General features: G+C 29.5%; 1 protein-coding gene across 2 annotated transcripts; it reads right to left on the bottom strand.

Moving 5' to 3' along the window:
- Nucleotides 1-63: 63 nt before the first annotated feature.
- LOC129910952 (proton-coupled folate transporter) lies at nucleotides 64-11,792 on the bottom strand. Of its 2 annotated transcripts, none has more exons than XM_055988558.1 (9): nucleotides 11,619-11,792; nucleotides 7,870-8,086; nucleotides 1,818-2,051; nucleotides 1,576-1,750; nucleotides 1,322-1,510; nucleotides 1,155-1,261; nucleotides 756-1,094; nucleotides 373-695; nucleotides 64-315 (listed from the first exon to the last, which is right to left on the bottom strand). In XM_055988558.1, the coding sequence occupies exons 2-9, from the start codon at nucleotides 7,879-7,881 to the stop codon at nucleotides 159-161; spliced, it is 1,536 nt and encodes a 511-aa protein (XP_055844533.1). In that variant the 5' UTR covers nucleotides 7,882-8,086; nucleotides 11,619-11,792; the 3' UTR covers nucleotides 64-158. The 2 variants fall into 2 exon arrangements, with proteins under 2 accessions (XP_055844533.1, XP_055844534.1); XM_055988559.1 differs by lacking the exon at nucleotides 11,619-11,792 and adding an exon at nucleotides 10,982-11,104.
- Between the last annotated feature and the right edge of the window lie 9,933 nt (nucleotides 11,793-21,725).

A 21,725-nucleotide genomic window follows, 5' to 3' on the forward strand; every position in this document is an offset into this window, starting at 1 on the left:
AGACAAAGAACCTTATTGCTGATTAAAAGTAGGCATCTGAACAGAAAAGTTAAAAAAAAAACATTTTTTCAAATTTAAAAAATACATGCAACTTTATTTTATAAAATATCATTCTTAACTCTAGATAAAATCTAATTTAATTATTTTACAAACTTTTGTTAGCTACTAATATTATTACTGTCTCTACCATTCGAGTCCTTATTAGTTTGTGCTTCGACAACTTCAGCTGACTTGACAGATTCAGGAATGAGGCCATTTTCTTTATCGCCATCAGGAAGAGCAAGTTCATTGTTTCCAACTTTTAAATGAATACCTCTGCAACAGTTAACAAATTAGATTAAAATAATAAAATTCAATCAAAAATTAACTTACAAAGTTAAGAAAAACACTACGACTTGTGTAGCTATTGTTAGTAAAAATACTGCTGATCTTTGACCGATTGTGGCTCGATAGATTTGTGAATAACAAATTCCACTGACAAAAGGCACTGCATTATCACAAACGGACAACAAAGCAAAGACTTTTCCTCTCTCTGATTGTGGAACGATCTTAGAAGTGATCGATCGGATCATGGGACCAACGATCGGTCCCAAACAGCAGACAACAGCTCCAGTGTAGAAAAATGATGGTGTGTCGGCAAAGTAGTAGAAAAATCGTGCCGAAATATGAGCACAAACTCCTATGAAAATAATTGTCTAAAAGAAGAAAAGTTAAATAATATCTTCAATTTGTAAGGAAGTTTTCAATCAACTTACGGTATCTCTCCATCCAAGGATTTTGTTCATCAATGGAATAGCTATGAGAGCTGCGACCACATAAGCTGATGACTGGAAAGTCTTGAAGGTACTATAGATCTGTACGTCCCACTGGAATTTTAGTTGTGCATAGAGATACAAATAGGGCTTCTCGTCCCTTTGGAATGTATACAAAGCCATTGAGATCAGTAAAATGATCAAAAACGATCGTCGATTGCCTGGACGCTTTTTTACAAGGACTCCAATTGAATCTTGCAGATGTTGAAAGTCAAAGAAGTCAGGAAAGAATCCACTGCAACTGAGTTCTCGTAATGATCTCTGTTTTGGTGTTGTTTGCCACTGTTAAATAAAAATTAAGCTTTAATATAAAGATCTTCCAAAAAGTGATCTTTCTTATACCTTGAGGAAGATAATGCTGTAGACTATACCGACAAACATTATTGAAGCATTAATGGCAAACATTGACGCATACGATTTATTTAGGACACTGTTGAACATGTAAGAACCTAGAAAAATTAAATAAAACATAAAAATCGATCTTGTCAAGAGATAGGTGACGATCATACCAAAAGCTACTCCTGTTGGCATGGCACTCAAGTAACAGATATCTAAAATTGTAACCCTCATCGTTCTATTTCGCAGTGTTGAAACATCGGAAATGTATGCGAAGCAGGAGGCAAATATTGCAACATCGGCTCCTGTGATCGCACAAGGAAGAGTTGCTGTGAAAATCACATACTCCACGGGCCAGGATTCTTGAACAAAAAATTTGCATCACAAAGGGAATACTTAAATCGTCATTAATTTGCGACAAACTTACTTTGTTTAGCATTTACCACCATCATAATTGAGTAAATAAACTTTCCACACAAACCCATCAGCAATGGAAATTTGCGGCCTCTCCTATCTGACCATGATCCTAAAAATAAAGCTAATACTATTGGAAATATGTGCGCTGAGATATTCTCCCATTGATGAAATTTTGATGTTGTTATCTAAGAAAATAGAATTTATTGATAAGTGTTTAAACAATATAATATCTATAAATACGAAAAAACTTACTTGTACTTCTTTTTTAATTTCGGGAAATTTATCTAAATTAGTGCAAATTTCTAAACTATAATTGTTATTAACTAAACAAGATTTTCGAACAAAAAAATCTTGTTCTACGACAGAGGTGAATAAAAAGGCAAACATGTAAAGAAACATTGTTGGTTCCACGGATATGTCTCGGTACCATGGTGATAGGAGATTTCGTTTGCATCGTTGAAAACAACTTTCTTGTATATGTTCGGGCTGGAAAGAAAGATAATAAGTAGGAAAAAATATTTATTAATAGATAATTGTAATGGAGAAGACGTTTAAAATTGTATTGAAAAATTGTATGTATGAAACGAAAGAGTTGTGGTGCAAACTTGTTTTTGCTTGTAAGTGAAATTTTACGATAAGTAAGTATAGATGTAAAAATATATTGAAAAAAGAACGAATTTGAAGAAAGATCCATTTAAGAGATATATTATACTTATTTACTCGTATTTCTTTGGTTTTCTGGCTACAAATATAGGAAATTTTGAAATAAATTAAAAAAAAAGAGTGTGTGTACACATGTACACGCGACTGAAGTTATACTTCTCATTTAAATTAATTTTATTTGATATTTTTAATTTCTATTATGAAGTAAATAATCCACACTTAGTTTTTTTTACATTTTTATCAAGTGAACAATAAATTAATTCTTTCATCCTCCTTGCGTCCATGTAGTTTTCAATTTATTCTGTGAAATTTACTCATGTTGTGCGGTTCAGAACGTACGGTTGATGGTTAACGAAAGTAAATGAATTGAGCATAAAATGTGCGATATGGTAATTTTATGAGAATTGTGTGTGCTACAGCACAAGTAGTAGCAATATGGAACTTGCAGGGTTGCTACAAAGCTCAAAAGTTAGCTGAGCTCAGCTCACAGCTCAGCTCAAATTTTGAGCTAGCACACTTTTGAGCTATGTACCATAGCTCAGCTCATTTGAATTCCGGTATAATACGGTTTTTCGACTTTTTTCAAAATTCCGAGAAAATCGCGTTGGGGTAATTTTTTTTTTTTTCGAAAAATCCCCGAATCTTTGAACGCTCCTGGAAGCTAAACCGCTTGAGAGCAATTTTTGGGAGTGATGCCAAATGATAGCTTGTGTCATGGGCCTACGCTTTGCACATTATCAGATTTTTAAAAAATCGCCTTCCATGTTAAACCGCCATATCATGCCTATTTTATCAGAATCGTGCCTAATTTTTTTTTTACATTTAAGTTCTCCTGGTTTGAGAACGCGTGGACCTACAGGGATGGGAGTTGTACCCAAATGTAGGTTAGAGTCCCCGCTAAATTTTGGCATCAAAAAAATTTTCTTCATTTTCTTCAAAATTCCGCGATATAGGCGTTGGAAGTTGAGGCGCGAAAAAACTTCTGGGAGCTGAACGCTTTGATCTAGAGACAGGGGAGTGGTGCCATATGAAAGCTTATATTCTCAGATACCCGATAGTGGTATAATCCGGTTTTTGCTTTTTTTTTTTCAAAATTCCGAGAAAATCGCCTTTGAAAGTTGGGGTAAAATTTTTTTTCGAAAAATCCCCGAATCTTTGAACGCTCCTAGAAGCTAAACGGCTTGAGAGCAATTTTTGGGAGTGATGCCAAATGATAGCTTGTGTCATGGGCCTACGCTTTGCACATTATCAGATTTAAAAAAAATCGCCTTCCATGTTAAACCGCCACATCATGCCTATTTTATCAGAATCGTGCCTAATTTTTTTTTTTACTTTTAAGTTCTCCCGGTTTGAGAACGCGTGGACCTACAGGGATGGGAGTTGTACCCAAATGTAGGTTAGAGTCCCCGCTAAATTTTGGCATCAAAAAATTTTTTTTCATTTTCTTCAAAATTCCGCGATATAGGCGTTCGAACGCTTTGATCTAGAGACAGGGGAGTGGTGCCATATGAAAGCTTATATTCTCAGCTACCCGATAGTGGTATAATCCGGTTTTTCGTTTTTTTTTTTCAAAATTCCGAGAAAATCGCCTTTGAAAGTTGGGGTAAAATTTTAATTCGAAAAATCCCCGAATCTTTGAACGCTCCTGGAAGCTAAACCGTTTGAGAGCAATTTTTGGGAGTGATGCCAAATGATAGCTTGTGTCATGGGCCTACGCTTTGCACATTGTCAGATTTTTAAAAAATCGCCTTCCATGTTAAACCGCCACATCATGCCTATTTTTTCAGAATCGTGCGTATTTTTTTTTTTACTTTTAAGTTCTCCCGGTTTGAGAACGCGTGGACCTACAGGGATGAGAGTTGTACCCAAATGTATGTTAGAGTCCCCGCTACCTTTAGGCATCAAAAAATTTTTTTCCATTTTCTTCAAAATTCCGAGATATAGGCGTTGGAAGTTGGGGCGCTCACTTTCAGCTCAGCTCAAATGAGCTGAGCTATGGTACCTAGCTCAAAAGTGAGCTAGCTCAAATTTGAGCTGAGCTGTGAGCTGAGCTGAAATGTGAGCTTTTTGCAACCCTGGCAACTTGCCACATGGAAATTACCACACTTGTCACATGCAACTTCCCACTAGAACTTGCCACACGCAGCTTTCCACATGCAACTTGCCACACGCAACTTGCCACATACAACTTGCCACATGCAACTTGCCACATGAAACATGTAACTTGCAACGTGTTGTGTGTTTTATGTTTGCCGTACTGCGGCGTACTGCATTTTTAAATACTAAAGTACTACCTACTCTAAAGGTGAAACGACAGCCCTGCTACCCAGGGTGATCGCGTCATAATCCCTTTGACATTCTTGTCAAAAAGTAAATTTTCATACTCACCCTCCCATAAGAAGTATAACTTCAAAAAAAAACCCTTTTTAGTCAATAAAATGGATCGCACATTCATTCTTACTCTTATATGAAAAGTTTCATAAATATTAAAGCTCGTTTAAGCACTCATACAAGAATAAATTATAATGTTCCATTAATTTTATAAGAATTGTACAAAAAAGTATTAAAAGTATTGTTTCTAAAATTTTTTAATTTTTTTTCGATTTGCTTTCTTGAATACCTACAAAACTAAAATATATTTAGTTTAAGGATCAAATATGAATGCATGAAAATCTATTTTAATTTTGAAATTTTGCGCAATTAAAAATAATATTTATTTTCACTGTGGCGTATGTGTACTTTTTTTAAATAATTTATTATCACATTTAGATTTCATAATAGTGGTTTTTATTTTGAAAGTTTGGAATTTGTTCGCTCCCAGACACACAAATTTGTTTGTTGAATTTGGTTTTATGAAGAGATCAGAAATAAATTTCAACCTTTTGAAAGGTTCTTTAATAACTCTTATTTGTTGCCATTTTCAATAAAGGTCATAAAATAACCTTTGCTTTAAAAAAAGAAACATTTCGGTCAAGGTCTGGGAAAAACCTTTATTTTGTTTTTGGTTTATGTTTTGGTCAATCAGTGAGAGTTATCGGTGAGAGGAAAAAATAAATCTCATCTGCAAATGTATCAATTAGAACATCGGTCTCCTGAAATATTCGAAATTGTATTGATTTGAGTTGCTTGTCGTCCCAGCAACTCAAATCACAGCGGAAAAGACATTTTCATCTTAATATTTTATTTTAAGCCAAGAGAGATATAATTTTGGGCCAAAGAACTTTGACATCCTTTTCATATTTATTTTTGCAAAATAAAGACATTTTTGACATATTCTACTTTTTGCTTTGAATTAATCATTTTTAATTATTTTCAGCAAAAACGGTTAAAGGTTGACCTTTTCCACCATTGAGAGATATTTAAAAAATAAAAAATAAATCTGAACCGCTAACCTTTATTTTTGATTTTTAACCCTCTGTAGACACACCTCTTTTTTGTGACGTGATAGGCACACGGGTGCGAATTTGGTTCATACTTTTTCATGTCGCTACAACTTTTTTCGGTCTCAATATTTAATAGAGAATCATACATGGAATTGATGTAGAATTTTCCGAGGAATTCGAATATTGTTTTCACAATTCCGAAAAAAAATATTTTCACCCTAATAAAGAGACATTTTTGTGACCACTTTTTTGAAAAATCGTTGTTTTTTTTATTTTTGTCCTGCCAAATTCGCACCCGTGTGCCGACAGAGGGTTAAAAATAAATCTCAAACCTTAACCGAAACTATTTAATGTGGTAACCTTAGAGAGAAACGGATTGAAAATTAAAGTTGACTGTTATTTCTGGTCTCTGGTTTTATGGCTAACGAAAACCCAGGAATGTAAGAAAAGCCATGTCTCTTTGCTTTCTCGAGTTCATTTTTTTTTTCGAATCCTACAACTACATATCGAAAGTAAAAATAGCGAAAATAATTTAACAACTTTTTTAAATATATTTTTTGCATTCCTAGAAAATGTTGGGCAAAATTAATTGATTAGATATCAAAGAGATATATAGGAATTTAAGAAAAAAATGTTGAAAAGAAGACAGCATTTTAAAAATCGTTAGACCTGTTTGATGAGAAGTTTTCTTAAAATAAACGCAACTTTTTTTTTAATAAAACTTTTACTCTTATTTTATTTATCTAAAAAAAATTCAATTGCATTGTATTTTTGCAAAATGAGTATTTTGTTTCTTAACTTTTTTCAATTTTTTTTTTGTGGTATGTAGGTACTTAGTTATTATTTTTACCGACTTCCAAAAATGGAGGAGGTATTCAATTCGTCTGTATTTTTTTTTGTTTGTTACCTCATTACTTTGGACTAAGTGAACCAATTTTGATAATTCATTTTGTAATGGAAAGCTGCTGGCAATGTGGTTCAATTTCAATGAAAAAAACCATAAAACCTAGTTTTGATCCATGGAAGTAGGTTTTGTTTTATTGATAAACTTTTTTATTTGAAAACTATTTTGGAAAATGAATTGAAAAATTCTGAATTTCACAAGAGGTAAACCACATTTTAATAATTTTTTTTTTACATTTCTTACACAGTTGAGCAATGTTAAAAGTTAATGTTAAAAAAATTTAAAAAAATCAAAGTAAAAAAAATTTGTTGTAATATTTAAAATTGCATTAACCTTTTTTAAAAGTAAATACCTACAACATTCTTATTTGTGTTATCATTGAACAAATTAATTAAATCAGTGCAAAACATCATACAAATCGACATTTTTTCAATAGCAAACCAATTTTTTCTGTATCGATTTTTTAATACAGAAATTATTTTCGAAAATTATTACTTTCCAAGTTTCAATAGTACCTACATACAAACTCTAAAAATAATGAAACATTTTTTCAGACTTTTTCACCAAAAACACAAAAGAAAACTTGCAAAGTCATTCAAAAAGGTTATGAATCATAATTAACAATAAAAAAAAGTCTTGCCTGTATGTAGAATGTAGATGTATCTTCTTTTATATTGAGTGCTCATTTTGACAACGGTTTTTTAATATTTCAAAATAGTTCGTTCATAATTAACAGCAAAATTCAATAGCTTTATTGAAAGTATCTTAACAAAATTCATTTTCTATCGCTTTCACCGTAGGCATTTTACTGTCTAAAATTTATTAAGTTCCATTTTCTTTATCAGCTATATAGGTATCTGATTTGATGTCAATTGGTTCCACTTGAATAAACGAAATAAAACAATAATAATAAGCTACGAGCTTAAACGCATACAAAATAAACTTTTATTTTTTTTAATTTGTTTATAATAACACACGAAGCCGATTAATACGATTATATTATTTTTTTTATAAAAGAGAATATAAACAAAACAAACAAAAATTAAGAGAGCCAAATTGTTCGTTAAACTGTTCTACAATTGTTATTTCAGAAATCAAAATAGAATCAAGAGAAATTCAAACCACGTGCTTTTAATGACTTGCGCATTAGAGAAAAATTCACATTATTGTTATACACACTCTTCTCTAATCATTTATTTTTATAGGAGAACTATACGCCAAACGAATGCGAGTCTGTTATACAATCTTTCATTGTGAAATCGATAAAGAGAAACAAACACAATTGTTACACCAAAAAATATTCTTATCAATTTTGAACTATATTGTGCCTGAGAATTATTTCTATATGTCTTACCTCTTTGTCCATTGTGAATAAAGAAACTACCAGTTTTCTTGATGCAGATTTATGTATATTTGTTTAGATACAGTGGCTGTTACAGGCAGCGCACCAAACCGATCGACTTATCACAACACTGTCGCGGCACCAACTACAATTATACGAGAACTGTCAGAGAACACACAGCCAAACTGCATCTGATGGATTAGGTATTCAGTTGTTAGCTAGAGATTGTCTGAAAGCGAAATAAAAAGAGAATTTGAAATAAATAAGATTTTTTTAGTGTGCGAATACCTTAAGTAGTAAAAAAAAAACTTGTCTTTTTATAATAAAAAAAAAACTAACTAACAAAACTCATCGTGATATATGATAAAGTATTTAAAGGATAGGAGTATTGGGTTGGTTTTTTTGGGCTTGGAGTATCGATGTTAGCAAAGGAGCTTATCTGCCTTTTAAAATTATATATTTTTGCAAATTGATGGTTTTATAGAAGTCTTAAAACATTTTGATATGGGGTGTAGAGTAAAGTAATCCAGAAGAAGAAAAGGAGATGAAAGAAGTTTATTTTTTTTTTCATTAAGACACTTAATAATAGTTGAATAAAGGATATAGTTAGGTATTTTTATTTCACACGTTCTTACTGTTTAAATTGCTTAGAATATTTATTTATAAATTAATCTTTTTTTTTTTTGTATTTAACGAAAACAAAAAAATTAAAACTGTAGGTAATCCTTAAAAAAATATTTTCATATAATATTATATTTTAAGAACTTCAACAACAGATTTTCACCTTGAAATGCATTTTAGGAAAATAAAAAATTCAAAATCGTTGGAACCTATCTAAAATAAATAAAATGCACGACTTGCATGTACTTGCTTTTATGTTAAAAGTTGTTTTCAAAATTCATAAAAGATTTTTTTTAAGGAATTAAAAAAAAAAATTAAAAATTAATAAACAAAATTTTGCTTTTACTTACAAAAACCATATTTTTAAATAGTTTTGACCTCCAAACGAAATATATTTCTTGTATAAATAAGAGTTTTTAGAAAAAAAAATGGAAATTTTAGAGCCGTTGAAAAAAAGAAAATTAAACAAAAAACTTGGTAAAGGTATTCCTACCAGTAAAAATAAATATTGATCGATAAATATTGATTGTTTTAAAAAAATTTATTTTTCAAAAGAAAAATTCGGATTTTTATTCTTAAAATCCAAACTTTTTTATGAAGTTTTTTTCTCAGTTTTAATATTAAATATATAATAAACCGTTTTGGTACAAAAATGTTCATTGATATCGGTTGAGTCGTTTACGAGAAAGTCACATATCTAGAAAACGGTTCTATGGCAATTATCGTTAATAAAGGCTCAAAAAATAATTTCTTAAGTGCTACCTTATTTGCCACGTTAAAAGTACATAATGTTTTTGAACTAAAAGCGTTAGAACCATTTGGGACAAAAAAAATCTATTTTGGTCAGAAGGCAAGTACAAGTAAAACTATTTTGTATATAATATGTTTCTGACAAAAAAAAAATAAAAATAAACAAAGTATGCGATCTAGTAATTATTCACTAACAGCTAAAACAATTTTTCTAAAAAAAAACACAAGTTTTTCAACGTAAAAATTTTTATTTTGATTTAAATAAAAGTAACTTTTTAAAATAATTATTTTCTATAAAAAATCGTTGAAACTTAATTTGTTAATTGGAAAATAGCAACAAATAAAAACGGTTTTATTTGTTTATAGTGATTTAAAAGACAAAACTTTTGTACTTAAAATCCCTCTGCACCAAATTTGAAAAAAAAATCCGCCATCATTTTAGACACTGGAAAAGTTTAAACAAAAAATAGACTTTTTTACAAGAGCAAATATAATCGGATTTTCGGCTTCTGCGTTCTTTGGAAGTTTTTTTCATTATTTAAACAATAACACTGTTACAAAATAAAAATCATGTCAATTACTTTGGAAATGACCTAGCAGAGGTTGTAGCTATTACTTAGTACATCATATTTCGACACTTGAAATTTTTCGTAGACCCTCAAAATTTCAAGTTATCGTCAAAAAACCGTTTTTCAATGTTTTCAGATGTCGACGATTTTTAACTCAGCCATTTTTCGGTCAATTTCAGATTTTTTTACAGTTCTAAACGGAAAAGTACTTTTTCTTTTTGAAAATATTTTTTTTATTATGCTCAAGCACCTAATTGGGTGTAGATTTTGTGTTGTGTTATCATGGCAAGAAAAAATGAACAGTATTTAAAATATATATCTGAGCAACCAAAATCGATATCAAAATTTTTTAAACGTAGTTACAAAAAAAAAAACATTTTTTTTTAAATTAAGACCATTAAAAAATGTTCTACCATTATTATGAACCGAGAAACTAATTTTGTATTTCTTTCATTGTCCCAAAAAATTAAAATTTCTTTCTCGAGTAAAAAAATCACAACTTCCACAATGTCTAACTAATTTTGATGAATAAAAACTTTTTTTATTCAGCATAAATAGAACAATAAAACTGTTTATAAAAAACATTTTTCAAAACACAAAATGAAGCTTAAAAAGGTCTCCGAACTCTAAAAAACCGTGAAAAAAATGTTGTACTTTGAGATTTAGCCCATAAAATGTACACCCAATTTGGTTATTGAGCATAATAAAATCTGAAATTGACAGAAAAATGGCTGAGTAATAAATCGTTGAAATCTGAAAACATTGAAAAACGATTTTTTGACGAAATTTTGAGGGTCTTCGAAAAATTTCAAGTGCCGAAATATGATATACTCAGTAATACCTACAACCTCTGCTAGGTCATTTCCAAAGTAATTGACATGATTTTTGTTTTGTAACACAGTGTAATTTGAACTGATATAACCGAATTTTAACTTAAAACTATTAGAATTAATGTTTTTTTAAGGTTTTGCCAGCATTGGTAACAAAAAAAAATTGGTTTTCACTAATTCATTTCTATTTTAGTGACCTTTTAAATCAGAAAATATGATCGTCAAAAATTTTAGAACATCTTAAATTTTATTATTTTTAAATAGGTACATTTTAAATTAGTTTTTGTTCAGTATTTTTTAAATAAAAATTATAATTTTTAATTATTATAATTTTGTATTGAAATAATTATTTACTTTAAAATATTGAAGAAGAGTATAATCACGCCCGAAACGTCGACGATATATTAAAAATCAACAAGACTTAGAAACCGCTTATTGCTTTCGCTATAGTTAATATATAAAATATTATTACTTTAGTATCAAAAAACCTTGATTACTCCTTGCACAGTAACAGGTGTTTTGTTTTCTCTCCAAGATTAACTATTTTATTTGCAAAATAAAAAAAATTAAATTGTTTTGATTTGAAATCTTTTCTTATCATTTAATGCCTTAAATTCGTCATTGAATTTGTAGTAAACAGAATGATAATTTACTTTAATTACTGAGCTAAGCACTTATCAATTTTGTCGTGGAGCATAAACATCTTAGACGTAATCATTTATTTTCTTAAAATTTTAAGAAATATAATCTAACTGCACTTTTCACTGAATTCCTTATACTTAGAATTGAGAACTATCACAAATTTCAATATGGTCACATATCATTGTCACAACATAAATCAATTAATCAATTTTTATTGACACATAAAAGCAACATCTTAGAATGCATTTTGCATTCGCATGCAAATATGAGCTAAATTATTATGCTGACCAATCAAAATTAATTTATGAACTTTTTGAAGGTAGAATTTATAAATTTGTAGACATCTTACTTTAATTTAAAAATGTGGGGCATCTCATATGTCGCTCGAAGTCAATGTCTCGTAAACTAAAGTTATACACCAACCTACTCGTTTATTTGCGTGTATTTCCGTTCAAGTACAACATCAGTCTTAAGTTACGACCGGCCGGCGCTACGATTCGACAACAACTGTCGTTCTGATAATAATTTTGTATTGAATGATTAAATTAAATAGGTGCTGTATTGAGTTATCATTTCAATATGAAATTGAATACAATAAATTTGTAAAAGTTGTCAATTAAAAAGTTTTGCAAGACAAAAATTTATTTGCTGGGGTTTGTTTTTGTCGAAAGATTTTTGACCTTAAATTACGGAAGAAAAAACACAAAATATTGATCAGATATTTTATGGCTTTTCTCAAAAAAATAATTATGGGACCATCACATTTTTTTCTATCAGTTTAGCTTTGTGACATTTTGATCTTTTTAGTTCTTGGTACGAAAATTGGAACTCTTTGAAGTTAAACAAATTCTGACAAAATAATTGATAGAATTCGTAGTAAATCTGATTTTTACTATGGGACAGAGTTTTTATTTAAATTTTTTATTTAATTAAAGATTAACATAATATATTTTTTGTCTTTATTGAAATATTATTATTTACAATAGATCTATTTAAAGAATAACATAGGTACATAAAAATATTTCGTTTCACCCACAAATTATAAATTCTTCCATAGTTTTTTTTTTTTTTTTTTTGTGAATAATGAGGTAAAACATTGTATTAGATTTTTGTTTTAATGATCTTATTATTTTCAAAATTATTATTTAATATCATATAGATAAGAATGTACACATTCTCAACGTGCTACCGTTAGTAAAACAAATTTATTGGTGATTAAAAACTTCTCAAGTACCTATACTTAACTATTGTAGTTCATTATCAAATTATTTAGATTGATTGGTTATTCCTAAAAGATAAGTCTTGAAAAAAGACTTTTTAAATAATTATTACATGCGAATGATTGATAAAGACTTTAATGCAAAAATTAATTTAAACGTCCATTTAAAAGCCGTTGTTCTTAACGAAATAAATTGGTATCGAAAGTTATAAGTTGTCATTAGGTTCATTTTATATAATATATGTAGGGGAAGTGGGGACAAGACCGCCCCTTTAGTGTTTAACTGCCTTAAAAAACAATATAAAACATCATTTAATTAAAATAAAGTCTTTATTCATTAAAATTAACGTTTTTTTGCAGGAACTCTCATTATTATAATAAAAATAAAAAATAATAATAATAATAGTAATACGTTTTGAAAAAACATCTAACAAAAAACGGTCTTGCTTCCACATGGGGGTAAGACCGAAATTCTGTTGGCAGTAAAACCGTTTCTTTCTGTAAAAATGGATTTTTTTCAATAATAAGACACGTAAGATACATCTTCATCGGTTCCCACCTTTTACTATAAAAAAAGAAAAATGTAAGACTTTTAATTATTTCACTTTAAAAAGTACAAATTTATTTTTCACATAAAAGTTAAGAATATCATAAAAAAACCCAACTGAACTTGCTCATACTTACAGACATGATCTAACATCTAGCCACTAATTTTATATTACAAGTGTTGCCAATTTTAATTTTTTTCATACAATTAGTACAAAAACGGTCTTGCCCCCACTTCTGTCTGATTTATCTGTCCAAAATGATAATTTTTTTTAAAGTATGACGACCATTTTTTTAAATCACCTGAAATGAAATGATTGCACTGTAGATACTGTGACTTAACTTCTAAAGCCAAATCAGGCTTAGACGGCATCAACTGTTTTTAAAATTTTTTTTTTAAATTGAGACATTTAGTAAACTAGCGCCTTTTTTTAATACATTAAATTTAATGGTCTTTAATATATTATTTGGCGAACTTTTGAATATATTAGAGAAAAGCAGTTTCTACTTTTCGCAACATGTTCCCTTTCGTACTGTCTGTAATATATTTTTGTTCACTACCAGGTATGTTATAAGACTTCAATAATTTATTTAAGAACTCAATAATACTCATAGGTAAATATCGCACGTTGAGAAAGAAAGATAGTCAAATGGTGTGATTCTGCAAAACTCGCCGCAATGCAGAAGCCTCGTTATCAAATTAAACTGCACTATAGGCTATAGGTCAAAAAATTATAGGAACAAAAAAAATCAAAATCATGCAAAAAGCATGTCAAAGCTACATTCTTCTTGTTCAAGTACAAAATATTTTATTTGAAATATTTATTTTCCATTTTTTTTTTGTTTTTATTTTTCTCTTAAGACAGTGGGAAAATTTTGTTCTGATTAAATGACATTTATTTTTAGGAAAACTACATATTTATTAAGCTTCAAGTGTTTTTATTTCAATCCCGTTATCGTTAAAATTATAGATAAACCAAGGAAAAATCAAAAGTTTTCAAAAAAGTTAAATTTTGAAAAAAAAAACTTTTCATACCTACCATTTTTGATACTTTTCCTTATTCTGATAATTTTTGATTTTTCTTCGGTTTCTAAAATTTAAATGATATTTATTGATAAAATGTTCCAATAAACTCAAAAGTGTTTGATTGTTTGTTCAGTATACCATAACCGAGTATACCAGGTGGGAAAAAGAACCAAAACCAAACTGCAACCAAAAATTTTACAATGTTATTCTTTAAAACCAGTTCGACTTAGAGGGAGTCGACTGTATTTGATTGATGCTCAATTTTGTTGGCTGAAACTTTTATTTTAAAATTGTTTAAAAAGTACTGTCGAAAACGAAAAAAAAACACACGTTTTTGGTACCGAATTTTTAGTTTAGGCTTAGCAGGTTCACATTCACTAACATTCACTAACTTACCTGACATACCGATCATGTCATTTGGCCTAATGGCCGAATTATATTTTTCGTTCATACTCATCAGAACAATTTTCATCAAAACCCATTTTTCAGCTTATTTTTAATGTATCTTTTGCCTATTCTGCTCTCAAATTAAAGAGAATGTCTGCTGGACAGACATGTTGTTCAATTGACTAACATGTCCGTCCGACCACCAAGCACCAAAATATCAAAATTTTGTGGAAACCATGCCAGATGAGTGTTCACATTATCAAATACCATCCGATCAGACCAAATGGCAGCTGGTCTGTCTGGTAAGTTAGTCAATGTGAACCCCGCTATTGAACACCCTGTTAACTATTAACGGAAATATATCAAATTTTAGTCTACACTGAACCAAATCCTTACGTAAATATAACGAAAAAATTCGTTGAGCCAACGAAAATTTAATTAAATTTCAGCCGATGAAAAATTTAATTTGCTCAACGAAATGGCTTTCATACGTTAATGAAGAACTTCATCAATTAACGAAAACTTTCGTATTTTAATGAAATTTTTCATAAAAATTTTTGATCGAAAATTAATGAAGTTTTACATCAGTTTACGAAATTTTTTCATCGATTAACGTAAAATTTAATTAAAACTTTCGTAAGCTAACGAATTTTTTCGTAAATTTTATGAATATTTTAATTAAATTACGAAAAAATATTCGTTAGCTAACGAAACTTTTCGTTGTACCTACCTATTAATTTTTTTTTAGTAGATTATAGTATATATTTATTGGACTTGTTAAATTATTAATTTAATACAGTCCAAACCAAAAATTGGCGTTTCGACCCGGTGCACATAGGTGTATTTTCCAATTTTACGCGGACAAAATTATTTTTCCGGTTTATCTTCATCAACAAGGTAAAAGCTTGTATTTAGTACTGGAATAAAGTGTTTTAAGTGTTGATTTCAATGAAAACATTTTTCTTCCTAAACCACTTTTTGATCAAAAAAAAAAGTGTCAAGAATGGATCCCAATGGTTTGTTAAAGCGCTTATAAATGGAGTTCTATTAATGGTATCGCCAAGATAAAGGTCTTAAAATTTAGGAAAAATCATAAGGATTCAGGTTCTGTAACTCAAGAAGTTGAATTTTAAAAAAAAACTTTAAATATGGATGCTATATACAAGGTTACCATTTTTCAAAACCTAAATATCTTTAAGAAGGGCAAATGTGTCGAAGTTGCACTTAGTTGCACATTTTTTTTACAGATTCAATTAGATAAGAGTTTAACCTTTAGAAAACATAAAATTTTAACACACAATAATGTGAAATTGTATAACTTATCTCCTTACCAACACAGAAATTTAGTTTTTTTACGATTAATTTATATTAAGATTCAACATAATCACTTTTTTATTTATAAAGTAATACAACATTTAGATACAACATCTAATAGACAGTTTCGTATCTCCTTATCAATATTCCATAAAAACTTTTTTCTACATCCACTTCAAAAAAAAGTACTTACTTAAGCACAGTCGCTAAATTACAAAAAAAAAATAATTTTATCTTTGGGCTGAAAACTTTGAACTCTAGACCGCTGCTGTTAGTCACCTGAAGGGATAATCAATTTTAAAACTATAAGAAAATGCTAAGCAAGTTATCAACTTTTAGTAGGATGTTGATTTTTTACATTTGGATCAGTTTAAAATTTCGTGTTTTGTCCGCCTAAATTGACTAAATACCCCAATGTGCGGTGGAGCTCACTTGGACTTATCGTGAGACACCTTGTCAAAACGCAAATATTTTTTATATTCAGCTCAACTTACATAGATTTTTAAACAAAAACCTAATGTGAACTATATCCAACAAGATTAAATTTTTAATCATTAAAACAGAAATGCACACAAGTCTAGGTTTTTTTTTTTTTTTTTAGTAAGGCAACGATTTTTTTTTCGTTCACTGATGTATTTTTTCATAAGCCAATGTAATATTTCATTAGCATATGAAGAATTTTCATAAGCTTATGGTTAATGTTGAATTTCATAAGTTAATGAATTTTTTCGGTACTTAACAATCTACTGCATGAATTAATATTAGCGGACGAAAAAATTAAAAAATGCTTTACATGGGTTCATTGGGTTGTTTCAAAACGGTTTTCATTAAAAAAATTTTATAAATTAATTTGTTTAAAAAATTTGTTTATAAGCCAAATTTGGCTTCGTATGCATTAAGGGGTAAGAAATTTTACTAATTTAATTTATTCAGATTATGAAAAGAATGCAATTAAAAATATCAATATATAAATATTTATCATTTAAAACCAAAATAAAGTAAAATAAATACATTGCATTACAAAAGGTTAAGAATTAATTCAAATTTTGCTCATTTTAAGACAATGAACCGAGAAAAGCAATTTGTTTTTGTCCGTTATATATATTTTTTCTTGTTCAAATTCTTTCCACTGTCGAAGTAAGTCTTGCTCAAACATTTTCACCCACTCCCAGATCTTACAAAAGCTAAAAAGATTGAAAATTATTATAGGTGAGCCCGCCTCCCCCTAAAATTTTTGTGGTTACGCCGCTGGAAATGAAGTTAACATGAGAAAAATGTCTCTAAAAGCGAAGGGGCTATATTTCTGAAGTAAAACATAGCTTCCAAGCAAAATAACAATGTAAAGAAACAAAATTTTCCAACAAAAAAATTAAACAAATTGTGTAGATTTACAACCCTAATTCCATACGAAGCCAAATATGGCTTCCGTACTTTTTACCCTCCCAAGAACAGGCCAATAATTTTTTTACAATAAAAATTGGTTCATAGCATACACAATTAGACAGTCGATCAGAAATACATTTTTAATTCCACTTTACTTTCCAAACAAACGCAGTAATTAACACTTAAAGTATGAATATATTCTACATTTTCGATTTCAATGTACACGACTGATCGACTCACCTGTGATCATAAAATACACCTTTATTTTGGGTCGGACACACGAAAAAAACTATCTCTATGGGTTTTCAGAAACACAAAGAAGAGGATTGTATTTAATCTTTACCATTTTTTTGTAACAGAAAAGAGAAAAGTGCGTACAAACAGACAAAACCATATTTGGCTTCGTATGCAGTAGAGGGTTAATTAAAACTTTGATAAAGTAAGGAATAAATTCTTAATTTTATTCTTTAAAATGAGTATGAAATTTTTTGTTAATTGATGAATCTTTTCATTGAATTGGATTTTTTGGCACTAAAAAGAGAGAAAAAGTGTATGAAACGTTTTCATTAATTGATGAAGGTTTTCATATTACGAAAAATTACATATTTACGTTGAGCCAACGAAAGTTTCGTTGGGCCAACGAAAATGTAGTGTATGAAACGATTTTCGTAATTTTACGAAATTTATTATTTTCAGTGTAGTCTGCCATATTGTTTTTCTTTAACTAAGCCTACTTCAAACATTTTTGCATCGTCAAATTTCAAACAGTTTTAAATAATTTAAGAAAAGACATTCATAACATTTGAACATGTAGAAAACAAGAAGTTTTGGAAACAAACCTAGAATTAATATTAGGGGGGTATTTTACTAGAAATTGTTAAGAACGTCTTTTTTTTCAACCCTGTCCTATACAGGGTTCCCAGGTTGAGGGGAAAATCACCATTTTTGCCGATTTTCATAGACGAAAGGGATAAAATAGGGGACGGGGATAAAAAAGGGGAAAAAATATCTAAAAGGGGAAAAATTTAAACTTACAAAAACGTTAGACACAATCTTTGAACAATGGAATCAATTTAAATAAAACTTAATTTCGAAATTTCGTATTCCACGCTGAGTCGATTTTGTAATTTGACAGCTCTACTAAAAACTAGTGTGCTTCCATTTTTTAATTCACTCCTCAAAAACGAAATTTTCAGCCAGCAGCCGCGGCAGTAAAAAAATAAAAGTAAAAAAAATACTTATACATTTTTAAGACATCGTTGTTAAAAAAGCCTGCCTTAAACTGCATAAATACTCTATGATTTACAAAAATACATTAAATATAGAAAATAATATCCATTTTTTTATTAAATTAGCACTGATATTTTAGATTTACCCTCAAAATAAAATTTATGAAGTAGTTCCATACATCATAAATTTTATTTTGACTGTTTTTAGTTTGAAAATGAAATATGTATTTTGAGCTTCATTGAAAACCTGGAAACCCTGGTCCTATATCCTATTGTGTCTCGACTTGTGTTCTAGTTGTTGTTTAAGTATGTTTCACAAACTAAACAATATTTTTATTTTGATCTAAGTGCACAAGAATGGTATTATCAAGAAAAAAATAATTCAACAAGCTAGGTACTTGATTAAATAATTTTAAAAAAGCAAACTTTAAGGCGCTATAATTCAAAGATGTTACAACTTTCAGGAAAAGGTCATCAACTTGAAGAAAACAAACAAATAAATAAACAACAATCATCAATCGGTTCAGGATACACATTACCTAGTTCTGTATCAATTTACATACCACATTGCACATTCTTTACCGCATTTGAACTAAACTAACTTGAGCCAACCACAAAAAATAAATTTAATTTAGTTCGAATGACTAGACTTCACTATGCAACTAGTGTAGGGTGATTCAGAAATCTCTACATGTTAACATGTAAAAAATCAATAGCAATTAATATGCAAGAGTATACTCATGAAATGGTAACGGAGTTACGAATAACAGAGTTACGCGCGACAGAGTTACGGCCGTCAAAGTTACGCGAAACCGAAGTTACGAAAAACTAGAGTTACGAATTCTAAAGTTACATATGTTAAGCTATGACATGTGATTTTTGGGTTGGCAACATTTGCGAGGAACGATATGGAATCATGGAAACATAAATAAGAGAATATCGACTCTCATTGGTTATTTTAATAGATTTTAACGAAAATGGGTGTGGTTTAATCTTTTTATGCAAAAAACAACCCTATTCCTTGTTTATTTATTTGAAACAGGATAAGTTAAAATTAAACAAAAACCTCACCTAATAGAAAGAATTCTAATATACCTATATATTTGCCATATAGGCAGGTCTTTTGTGTCATATTTATGTACCTGCCCAACTATCAGAATTTTATGTTTTTTTTTTTTTGGTTCGTTAGAAGATTGTCACCCCAATTGCTATTGTCAACTATAGTTGATGTATATTAAAATTTAATAATTGAGTTTAAAAAGACAACGAATTTCAGTATTTATTATCAATTAATACCTGACAATTGCAATATGGATGACCTATCCAATTAAAATTTTACAAGATCAAATAACACCCATTTTCGCTTTACTCATTTAGTTCTGACCAATGAGAAAAATGTTAATCTCTTGTTTGTATTTCCATAATTCTATATCGTTCCTCGCAATTGTTGCCAACCCAAAAATCACATGTCATAGCTTAACATAACTTTAGAATTCGTAACTCTAGTTTTTCGTAACTTCGGTTTCGCGTAACTTTGACGCTCGTAACTCTGTCGCCCGTAACTCTGGTATTCGTAACTTCGTCGGTTTCCCGTAAACTCTTAATTAAAAATATTTTATTGTATAAGGAATTACTTCATCACAAAACGTACACAATAAAAACAAAAATAAAGGGATCCCAAAAGATAATTTGCGCAATATCTTAATTAGCATTGGAATTCTCTTTTGAAAACCAAACTCTTTTTCATAATGATGGTTTGGTCTGAAAAAATTATGTTTTTTGTAAGTAGATGTACTAAAATACATTCTGCGAAAACAATTTTGTTCGGTAAAATTGTAAGTTGATATTAATTTATCTACTAAATTAATTCGGATATCCTGTTTTTGGAAATTTTATTTTTGTATTACTATTTTTACCTAGTTAAAGTTGTAAAAAATTAAAAGATCTTCAACTTTTGTTTGGAATATTGAAAAAAAAAAGTCAAATACTGTTTGTTTTTCTTTAGAAATACAGTTTTTTCAAAATTTTTGAATTTTCACATTGATTTATGGTACTCGCACGTTTTAAACCTTGGAAAAAAAGTGGGTCATGCAAGGCGTCCGTTGTCTGTCTGTCAGTATATTTGTTTCAATAAAAAGACCCCAGACTAATATTTCCTTAGCATGTATCGGTTTTTGGACATTCTACAGGGGTTATTGGAATTAATTTTGTTTGGACCAAAAAAACGGTACCTAGTCATATAGGGGAAAGTGGCCTTAAATGGCGTTCCAAGGTAAAATTCCCCCCTTGCTAGAAATCGTAGAATCGAACATAATTAGGGGAAGTGGGGGCAAGACCGCCCGCTTAGTATTTGACTGTCTTAAAAACCAATAAAAAAACATCTATTAAATAGAATAAAGTTTTTATTCATTAAGTTTAATGTTTTTTGCAGAAACTCTCATTATTATAAAAAAAAATAAAAAAATACTACCTAAACAAAAGATAATACGTTTTTAAAAAACATCACACATTAAAGTTGTAAAAAATTAAAATATCTTCAACTTTTGTTTGGAATATTGAAAAAAAAAAGTCAAATACTGTTTGTTTTTCTTTAGAAATACAGTTTTTTCAAAATTTTTTAATTTTCACATTGATTTATGGTACTCGCACGTTTTGAACCTTGGAAAAAAAGTGGGTCATGCAAGGCGTCCGTTGTCTGTCTGTCAGTATATTTGTTTCAATAAAAAGACCCCCAGACTAATATTTCCTTAGCATGTATCGGTTTTTGGACATTCTACAGGGGTTATTGGAATTAATTTTGTTTGGACCAAAAAAAAACGGTACCCAGTCATATAGGGGAAAGTGGCCTAAAATGGCCCCCAAGGTAAAATTCCCCCCTTGCTAGAAATTGTAGAATCGAACATAATTAGGGGAAGTGGGGGCAAGACCGCCCACTTAGTGTTTGACTGTCTTAAAAACCAATAAAAAAACATCTATTAAATAGAATAAAGTTTTTATTCATTAAGTTTAATGTTTTTTGCAGAAACTCTCATTATTATAAAAAAAAATAAAAAAAATACTACCTAAACAAAAGTTAATACGTTTTTAAAAAACATCAAACAAAAAACCGTCTTGCGGGGGTAAGACCGCCCTATCAAATTTTGTTGGTAGAAAGACCGTTTCTATTGTTTTAAATTAGGCCTATTTGTAATAATAAATCAATTATGCTATATTTTCATTAGTTTTTACTCCATCATAAGCTTTTTGGTACAATTTGGTACACATTTTGCAGTTAATCCAACAATACTTTGGATTGGATCAAGAAAACAGTTGCAGATAGAAGGTACAAATTCAATCTGCAAAGTCCTCTTC

The sequence above is a fragment of the Episyrphus balteatus genome, chromosome 2, assembly GCF_945859705.1.
Source record: "Episyrphus balteatus chromosome 2, idEpiBalt1.1, whole genome shotgun sequence".
In the NCBI taxonomy this organism is placed as follows: domain Eukaryota; kingdom Metazoa; phylum Arthropoda; class Insecta; order Diptera; family Syrphidae; genus Episyrphus; species Episyrphus balteatus.